The sequence below is a fragment of the Thermobia domestica genome, chromosome 4 (genome assembly GCF_964235325.1).
Source record: "Thermobia domestica chromosome 4, izTheDome1.hap1.1, whole genome shotgun sequence".
Taxonomy (NCBI): Eukaryota; Metazoa; Arthropoda; class Insecta; order Zygentoma; family Lepismatidae; genus Thermobia; species Thermobia domestica.
The window spans coordinates 326624787-326635333 of NC_137457.1; the positions used below are offsets into that span (position 1 = coordinate 326624787).

At 35.2% G+C, this 10547-nt stretch overlaps 1 protein-coding gene across 1 annotated transcript; it reads left to right on the forward strand.

Moving 5' to 3' along the window:
- The first annotated feature begins 5625 nt into the window (after positions 1 to 5625).
- Positions 5626 to 7411, forward strand: LOC145683224 (zinc finger BED domain-containing protein 4-like). The gene is made up of 3 exons (XM_081754591.1): positions 5626 to 5663; positions 6277 to 6553; positions 6662 to 7411. Exons 1-3 carry the CDS (start codon positions 5626 to 5628, stop codon positions 7409 to 7411), a joined length of 1065 nt encoding a protein of 354 aa, XP_081610717.1.
- Positions 7412 to 10547: the final 3136 nt, after the last annotated feature.

The following is a 10547-nucleotide window of genomic DNA, read 5'->3' on the forward strand; positions in this document are numbered from 1 at the left end:
AAACGTTTTTGGGACACCGGAACAGAACTCTGACAAATGGATGATGCCTTAATTTACGAGATGTATACGACTCCTACCATGAAGCCCCTAAACTGGTCTTTACTATAGGACCCTGTGGTCCCAGTCCAACACTAGATCTGAAACATGAGCCACCGCCAGGAAACGAACCCGGGTATCACATTCCAGAGTCGAATACCCTATCGACACAGACATGAAGAAGCTCGATGTCTCGACTGAGATAAGAAATATGTTTCTAAATTCGAGAGCAGATTTGAAATTTCATGTGTTTCATGGCCAACACAGGAGCGTCATTTCAGATTTTGCTTGGGGGGTGGGGGCAAGACCTCTTGATATAAGTAAAATTTCGCGTTTTTCACTGATTTACTACTATTTTATTGATAAAAACTATATACACCTCAAACTCAGGGGGCCAAATGCCCCTCCCTGCCCCTCCTAAATCGCGCCCTTGAGCCAACACTAACGTCTATTCCAGGCAACCTGATAGGAAACTCCCCTACCTGCTATCACTTACCACTGCAGAAGGGGAAAGCAAGTTGCTGACCTTCACAGGGAGGGAAGCTTTTCTAATAAACAGAATCGTGTAAACTCCGCTCGCATCTGATGTTTGAGAAACAATTGCTGTTCGTTTTAGCTATCAATCCCGAGTAACAATCAACTATTGCTTTTAATTTTTGTCATGTAGAAAAGTATTCCATATTGTTTATATACTAAAGTTTACCCTTATAGTTCAGATAACTTTTTTTAGAGGCCAAGAACACAAACGGCTGGGCCGATTTCGGTAAATGAAGTATCGTTACTTTCATTTTGACACAACGGATAACGAATAACAATTTCTACACTTTATTAATTTAATGACATTAAATTTGGAAGTGAGTTTATAAAGGAAAAGAACACAGGAATGCGTGAATTTTATGCTAACGAAATATTCGATAGACATCTGAGTCCTGGTTGAAATCTAAATATATTCAGAAGTGAGTTAAAATGAAAAGACTGTCCCGACGAAGTTGGGATGCCTGATACCCTTAATTAAGTGTTTTTCCTTTTCATTTGTCTAAAACACCTATTTATCAAAAGTGTCGCAGACGGATGAATAAATAAGCTCCTTGCCTTCTGGTCAAGGGTCCCGGCTTCGATTCGAAATTGGGAAACAAGTGGTTCGGATCCCACGTTAAATTGTAGGTTCACGTCTCATATAGCCTCGCTGTTGATGGGGAAGTAAAACTAGCAAAATAGGCCTAAAGCAAAACCCATTTATCAAGTGTAGCCTTACTTTTAACATTTTTCTTTCATGTTACCTATGTAAGTAAATGTGTAGGAAGTATTTAGTGCAAAATATATCCTGAAATGTAAATTTGAATGTTAATATTGTGTCTTAATTGCTGACATAGTATATTGCAATGACACCTACGAATAATTTACTTGCACCAAATGTAGTTTCGGCTAAGAATAAAAAGTTGTAAATATATACTGTATATATATCGATCCCAGCGGTCCCTGGTTCGATCCCAGCTCGCGCCGTGTGGACTTTGTGGTGGACAAACACCGTGCTCATGGGTTTTCTCGGGAATCTCCCGTTTTCTCCCACTTTCTTCATTCCACCATTTCACTCATTTCTCATTATCACCGTCTCCTTTAGCCTAACCGGCATAACGTGGGACGTTAAACTTAAAGATTACATTTCATTTTTTTAAGTAGTTAAATCGATATTCTTCATTTTTCGTATAGTGTGTGTGAATTTTATTAGGCAGTATTGCAAAACTCCACATGATTTTTATATCTCCTGAACGGCTTGAGGTATCAAATTCCTGTAAACGGCATGATGATTCTTAGATATTCTAAATACTTTGTATGTGATTATATGTGACGCTTATATTGGGACTTTTTCGTAATTTGTCACCATAGTGCAGCGTTTCCCAACCTTTTTCAACTTGCGGCACATTACGGGTGTAACTTGAATATTCGCGGCACACTCATAAATATTATTATTATTATTATTATTATTATTATTATTATTATTATTATTATTATTATTATTATTATTATTATTATTATTATTATTTGCAAATATAAAATACCATGGTAATTTCATTTCTGTGATTACTGATTTCCTTCTCACAGAGATAAAATCTCGAACACTGGTTTTCCCCTATGCTAGTTCATTATGCTTATTTTTTTATTCTAATTTTAAAATAGGAAATAATTGCAATGAAATATACGACACAGATTTTTAAAAATACGTTTTCTTTTTCGGAAACTGTATCCAACCTTTCACTAAGAACGAAGATCACTAAATAACGAACGAACAAACAAAGTGTTGTTCTGTTATTCACGTGCGAATGAATGTTCTACGAACGTTCATTTGACGCGTACCGTACAAGAGCTTCCATTTCTCGGTGTTAGTACGACTCTCAATTGAAACGTAAGATAGCAGCTAACCGTGGAAATGCGTACGAGCCGAAACACTGTCTGCTACACAGTAATAGTTGTAGAATAATATATTACAATTACACTAATTTTTTCCATGGTAGAAATTCATAGCAATGTGAAATACAAGAATATACGTTTTTTCCTATGTGTTGCAATTTCGTTGCTATAGAATTAATAATTATGTTGCGATTTCCTCGCGGCACACCAGCGGTCCATTCGCGGCACACCGGTTGGGAAACGCTGCCATAGTGGTTCTCTACATGTGCTTTCCCCGTCTCTTTTACTTTCATTGTTACTGTTGTAATAATAGGAGCCCGGGAATTTCGGATGTTTTGGTTACTATATCGTTCTTCATTTGTAACGCTGGCAGGAATGTGATTTTTTCTTTCATAGCCTTTCTTTTTACATGCAGTTTCAGAATATGTAATAAGCGGACGTAGCACCGTTTCCAAAATAAAACTATACAGTGTATATTGGATTGGGAACACTAATCATTCTTGTTGTTACATTATGCACGATAAGCTCCCGCCCCCCTTTCCACATTTCTTTGATAAAAGGTTTGACTTTTCTTTCTCTATTATTCTTGAGATAAAGTCGGGGCCATGGATATTTTTCCTGGAAGAAGGAAGACTTTCCTCTACCCCCTGTGGCTTAGCAACCGCAAACTGCACTGGAGGTCGCGAAGGACTCAATGATGCCAGATTTCTAAACTGAATGAACTGGTTCCTCTCTGTTTTGAAGGTTTCCATTCCAGATTGTCATATGGGAACAGCAGAAGTAAAAACTTATTTTTTAGTTCAACGTAGACCCAACTTGCATTATGTTAGTATTCGAAAGTTTTCGATAAAGTGATATGTTTATTTATTGCCCACAAAATATCTGTAGGGAAAATGAGCTAACGAAGAATCTCATTTTTTAAACGGATTTTATTTTCTTCAGGATGACTAAAAAAAAAAAAAAAAGAAAGAAAGAAAAACAAAGTATGGAAAGGGGAAAAATTTATGCACTTAAAAGGTAGATATTTATTCTCAATTTCTGCAAGAGCCTAACTTTTGACTCTATAGTTTACAACTAAAGGCAGGTAGTAGGGTGATTTTCCTTTCTTCCCTTTATAGTTTTCCGATTTTTGCAAGCCATAATAAAATGAATCATATATTTATAAATTTAAGCATGATCTTGTTTTAAGTTTATATATAAAGAAAGAAGTTTATATATATAAAGAAAGAAAGAAGGAAAGACGTCTTCCTTCTTCATCCACGATTGAGTAACAACACAAAAAGAAGTTAAAAGTTAAAACTTTTTTGTATTGTTTTGCAAATTAAAGAAACGAAGAGAAGGAAGTGAAAATCTTAGCTTGGAATACTTTCTCAAAAAATTTCATTCCTTATAGAACGCTTCAATTTATTGTTTATGACCATCAATGTTTTTCATAGTTGTCAAATGGTAAGTTTTAGTTCTCTACTTTCCCTTGAGATTTTGTTCGAAGAGACTGTAGTATGCTGGTGGTGTCTACGTATTTTCTTGCTGATTGAAAATGTCTAATTTCTTTCGGCGGTACCAGATGATAAGCAACCTGGTCCTTCTGGCCAGAAAAGTCTAAGTAACAAATAAAAGAATCGTGTACTTGGAAGTGAAGCAAAACACGAAAGTTTCAGGGGGCTGAAGGTGGTCGAATCTACCCCTAGCTAGGGTCTGGCTTCGATATGAATATTGGTTAAGAAATCCGGGCGACATGTATCTTTTTTAATTAATGCAAATTATTCAACACTTATCCCCACAAAGCATTTAATTGTCTTATTACTAAGTGCAAAAATTGACGTACATTACTCTCAAAAGTCAAGGATATAAAATTACTTTAAAAACGAGAACATTTTCGAAAGAGAGGATAAAGAATTATTTGAGAATCGAGACAAGACGAGACTTCTTCAACCTTAACAAGACGTCTCCTCTCCTGGACAACACTAGTCAAGTCTGAGTTAAATAGTTTTTGCGCGTCCCAAACCAGTGATCTTACTTTAATCAAAGAAGATCACATATCGGAATAATATAAAATAATTCTAAACAACATTTATTTAATATCACCAGTTTATTGGCTTCAATGATGAAACCATAGACCCAGCCCACGTCACTAACTTTAGGATACGTTTCCATGTAAGATACTTGCACTCAATTGAATTACATTGATTTCAATACAAAAGTAAAGTATTTACAGATATCATTCTCAACAGCTTGTTTTCAATTTTATTTTAAGTTTCGGTACTGACAGATTTATCAACCGAGTGCTAATCAAATTTGCAATTTTGCTGACATTTTGCACTAATCTTTGTTTCTAATTACCTGAGGATATTTCTTTAGTAAAACTAAAATTATAATATTATAGAAACTGACCCCATTGCCCCTTCTCAAGAACAGAATAAAAAAAAAGAAAGAAAGAAAATCCGAAGGTCGCGGCCTGTATTTTTTTTTTTTTTTTTTTTTTAATGAGAAGTGTATGTGCTGACTTTTACTCCTTCTTAAGCGAATTCTCACATTCGGCATTTTCTAAACAAATAATCGGAGATTTGAATATTAATACAAACCCTCTCTTTTCTCCCATAGGAGCGAAGTTTTCGCAATCATTGAAACGTGTTTTCTGTTAATTTTAATGAAGAATTTATCCCCTAGTTCCATCTTCTTAACTTCAAGAATTCATATATTCTATTTTAAGTAAAAAAAAAAAAAAAAAAAAAAAAATGAACTCTCTTTGTCTCATATAGGGCATATATTTTTAAAATTGTTTTATTAGCCCTTGCCTTTTGACAAAGTAATATTCTGTACAAATCCATGTTTCTATCTATAATAGTTTGAGTAAGGTATTGATGAGTAAGTCACTTTAGATATAATCTTTTTTAATTTTTAAAATATAATAGTATATATATCTTTTTAAAAACTCATAAATAATTCGTGTTCAGTTTTGGTATTTTCGCCCTATTTGAATTTTGTTGGCACCCGATCATAACATTTTTCTTAGATCACTTCTTATTACACAATTCACGAGTCAATACGTTTCTACTACGGCTTTCTCAATGGCTCTCTCTAGAAGGAAGAACATATGGTGTCCAGACATTTTCAAGAAAAAAATGTGACAACCTTGTCCCTCAGCACGTGCAGAAAACACTTTTGTGGACACTTGTGGTCATGCTTGTGGAAGGAGCTGTTTCTTACGAAGGGTATGGGTAAGGGTCGCTTAACGGTGGCCGCGACTGTATCTCAATCTACAGATTAATTTGAGTCAGCCTATTTAATAAACAAATACGAGTCCACTGCCAGTGACGAATTTACGTATCAGCTAAACAAGCTATAGCTTAGGGCCCACTCTCTTGACGGCCCTAAAATTTAAAGAAAAAGTGGATGTACATTTCCAAACTATAGGATCAAAAAAGTTATAAAACTTACATTCATCAACAGTTATTTTGTGCTGTGAAGGCATCTATGATGTAAGTAATAAGGCCCCTCCTGCTAACCTGCTCCCAAAAATATCACTAGTTTGATCATTTCTGCATATAGGGTGCCCACTCGTTGAATGACTAGATGTAACATGTAGCTTCACACCGCAATGCAGATAATTTATCATTGACAAAGGATAGCTGGACATATAAAGGGCTCGATTACTTTCAATAGCTTAGAGCCTCAGCAAATCTAAATCCGGCTCTGGAAGGGCTTCTTGTTTATGCAGTGAACTCACCTACCCTCCATTTACTCTACTATTTAATCTTTCTTCTCTATTTAATAATTGAATGCAGAGTTGTAGGTATTGAGCTAAAACATTCCATTTTGTTTCATTTCTAGGTCACAGTCAAACAAGAATCAGCAGTCGACTTTGGAAACGTTCATCCCACCATCTAAGAGAATGAAAGAAAAGATTAAGCAAGCCATAGCGTACTGGCTGGCAGTAGAAATGGAGCCGTATGCAGCAGTGGAGAAACGTGGTTTTAAACATTTGATGTCTGTTTTGGCACCTAGCTTTCAAGTACCGGGAAGAAAATATTTTGCTGAAGCAAAAATTCCTGCATTATATGCTTATACAAAGGACGCAGTGAAGCAAGCATTAACTGACGCCCAATACGTAAGTCTAACGACAGATTGCTAGACTTTACCAGTTCAACAGCCTTTCCTAGCTTTGACCGTGCATTATGTAAATGACCAGTGGCATTTGCAATATTTTTGTTTACAGTGCAGTTGTCTTGATATGGAACACACGGATAACAATTTGCAAACAGCGTTGGAATTATCCCTTACCGAATGGGGCATAAGGAGTGAAATGATAGCAGCTATTACGACGGACAACGCTGCGAATATTTTGAAAACTGTGGAACAGATGAAGTTGCCACATATAAATTGCTTTGGACATGCTATCAATATTGGCGCTTCAAAAGCTTCAGAACTTCCGCTTGTTAAACATCTCTTTAGTACTCTAAATAAAATCAGAACAGTCACCCACTGTAACATGAAGCTTAGACGAGAAATTCGTAAAGAGCAGGACAATCAGGGAGTGAGTAAACGCCTACTACCTTCGACTACACCAACACGGTGGTGGTCTTGTTTGCCACGACTAGAGGTATTCAACGAGCAGAAGGATGTGCTCTCTCGGGTCCTAGCTCAGAGGCACACAAATCTGATTTTAGACTTGAGATATATCAAATTGGCTGAAAGGTTAACAGAAGCTTTCAAGCCATTGCAAGAAATGAGTGAGGCAATGTCTTCCGAAAAGCACGTCACAGCCTCGGGTATATGGCCTTTGTTGTGTCAACTGAAGGAAGACATGCAGTTCATCGAAGAAGACGAAAACAGCAAAGGAAACAAAAGTACCGAAGAAAACCACGATTCTGAAGAAATCCAAGGTACCGAAGAAAGAAAATGGCACCGAAGATATTCAAACACAAACATTCGATATAAGTACAGAGGTTTTCTGCGAATATTATGAAAATGACTAAAGTCTTTTAGATAGAGCAGTAGAAGACGTAGTAAAGGAAGTAAAGAAGCAAATCATGCGTCCACTTCAACAGAGGTATCTACGGGAACCAACCAAGAACTTGATTCAAAGGTGCTGCTTCCTGGATTCTCGATTTAAAAGTTTCTTTTTTAATAGAGAGGATGAGATCAAAATAAAGTCGTTAGTTCAGGAAGAATTAATGTTAACAACACCAACTACAGTAGATGTCCTAACATCCGAAGATTCATGCCCACCTAGAAAAATAGCTAAAAAAATGTTTTGCCGCTTTTCTTCGTGGAAAATGTGTAAGTGCAGCAGAGTAAAACGAAATAGAGAAGTACTACAGACTACCACGTTGTGATTTTGAATCAAACCCATTAGAGTGGTGGCACCGATATAGTAACGAGCTTCCAGAAATGGCAAAGTTAGCAAGAAAATACCTTTCGGCGGAAGCTACAAGTGTTCCCAGTGAACGAGTGTTTAGTATGGGATCTAACGTTGTTAGTGATTATAGAATGTCTCTCTCGCTGAGCACACGGAACAATTGATTTTCTTACCAATGAACAAGGACTTTGTTCCGAAGAACGCATAAACTGTGTATCATCAGGGTATCTTACTGAATATTGGAAATACTGGAAATGCTTGAATTTTACTGGAATTTAATTTTGATACTGGAAATACACTGGAATTTTGATCCACATACTGGGAAAATCATGAAACTGGTAATTTGTTAACAATACTTTTTTGTAATTATTTTAGTAGTCTTAGAAACAATTTTGTATCCATTGAGATTGTACATTTTTCCAAAGCAAAAGTTGTATACGTTTAGTAATTAGACATTTAAAGCAATGGGTGGAGTAAAGGGCTGCGAGGGGAGTTGGGAGGCCCTTTAAAAATTGTTAAAAATTCATTGTTTTTTTAAAATCAAGGTTAACTAAATTTGTTAAAAATAAAATATTCTTTTGATGGTCAAACAGTTACAAACCTGAAATCATCAAGAGTGATTATTCCTAAAGAACTTTAAAGAGCTCGTTGTATTAGGTACAGGAATTTTGCTGATAGTTATACTAAATATACTGGAATTTTGAAAATGAAAGTCAGTAGACACCCTAATCATATGCTAGTCTTTCCCAAAAGTTCATTAGCCATTGGTAGTTGCTGGAGTGTATAAGTACACTATTATTTTTAAACTATCATTTTGTTCTTTGAAAAATCCATGTTTTTAAATGTTATCTTTTTCCTCCTACAACCTAAACAAAAATTTTAAGCGACAATGCCTTATCCTGTTTATTGTATTGTGTCCGTGATATGAACTACTGTATTATATGATGTAGATTTATACAATTCTAATATTTGTTTTCTGAATAATTTGTGTATATTACAGTGAATTCTATATTGGCCACCATCCGTTCTATTGAAAAGTGACCAACTTAGACAGGTGGTCAACTTACAGAAAATAAGTGTCATTGGTGTATTTTTAGAATAGAATTTCTAGTATTATTTGATTGTAAAATTTTAATAAGCAATACCACGACATCTACTTTTAAATAATGTATATTGATTAATCGTAACAATACACAGTACGAACTAGAAAAAATACTACAGTATATTTAATATATGTACCTTTTTCTTCCTGAAGACTAGTCTGGTACACTGAATTATTCGGATGGAAAACACAATCCCACAAACAACTATAAAATCGGAACATATGTACGCAGTTTATTGAAATTGGTATTGTAGCAAACTGAGTTATTCAGATTGAGAATAAGAAAAGCAAAGTTTTAAATTCAGTGCAGTTTATATGATTTTTTTTTTTTCGGCAGTGACAAATATTTTCTGCAGATACCTTTCGAAAAGTAGCAAATCAGTTATCAATAACAAATTTATTCATCGTGGTTCATTCTAGACGTATGTCTTTTATTCTTTTTTTCACATATGAACATACTAATTTTGTAGTAACTACCCCTTCATAATGAGCTACAAGTGTTTCCCTTGGAGCGAAAGACGTTTTAAGAAAGTTTTAAGGGAATTCATATCTCAAAACCTCCGCTACCTTTCGACAAGCAGTCACGTGCCAATAAATGACAATTGAAATGGTTAGCTTTAAACTTGAGAATATTTTCGGAATTACTAAAGGTCCCCACTGATGAAAGAAGCCGATATAGCTAATAGTTTTACCAAAACAGACAGAGTAAACAAATACGTACAACCATTTCCTGGATTCCTATACGTGCTTTTTCTTATTCGCATCTTCCTTCAACACCCCTTTGTGAGGGTAGTATTCTGGCCATTGACGTCCAAGAACAAATCGTGGGAATCTATGCTTCTCTGTCTCCAGTAACAAAGACAGAACATTTGGCTCTCTCACGGGAATACGAAAGAGTTAAAAAATAACAAAACGTATTTGCATGGCCAAGATACGCAGGTAAATTTATCATTATCAACATAGGATAAATATTGCTTTAATGCGGCCAACTTCCAAGATAGACAGGTGGCCAACTTACAGAGTAATAAGTAACGAATGTCTTGTGGGAAAATGCAGGTTCAAGACGAACCAGGACAAGATAAGCAAATGGCCAACTTAGAGAGGTGGCCAAGTTGACAGGTTTTACTGTATTGTACAATGAATATGGAATCTGTGTAAAAAAAAATTGTCTGGGGTTAAAAGTTCTTATGTGGGAAAGTTATTAAGAAAGGAAAGATAGAAATAAAAGTCGTATAGTGGAAAGAATTTTGATGTAGAAGATATATACTAGAATTAGAAAGGATGAAGTGTCTCAGTCTTGGGATAAATATCGTATACAATTGTATTCAATAGTTCAGTGAATCGACTTTGCCCTTATCTGAAATCCGAGAGAACCTCAAGATATCCTTAAGTATTCAAAATTATAAATGTTAAATGATAATATGTAACTTGTAAATATTCATGATGGTGAATGTTACTGTACTATGAAAAAATATATCGTGGTGATATATTATAATACAAGCGAAAGAGAAAGATAAATATTTTTGAGTAAAGATTGACTCGTTTCTTATCTATTGATATTTTATTATGAGAACCATATAGATATGATAACCGACCGAAGTAATTGGGAACTACTTTAATTTAATAGTACTAAATTATGTT

Bases quoted from the DNA above. Each gene is read 5' to 3' on its own strand.
- LOC145683224 (XM_081754591.1), top strand. From the start codon at position 5,626: ATGCTTGTGGAAGGAGCTGTTTCTTACGAAGGGTATGG. The intron at 5,664-6,276 runs GTAAGGGTCGCT...TTTCATTTCTAG, and splicing joins GTTTCTTACGAAGGGTATGG to GTCACAGTCAAACAAGAATC. The intron at 6,554-6,661 runs GTAAGTCTAACG...TTTTGTTTACAG, and splicing joins CATTAACTGACGCCCAATAC to TGCAGTTGTCTTGATATGGA.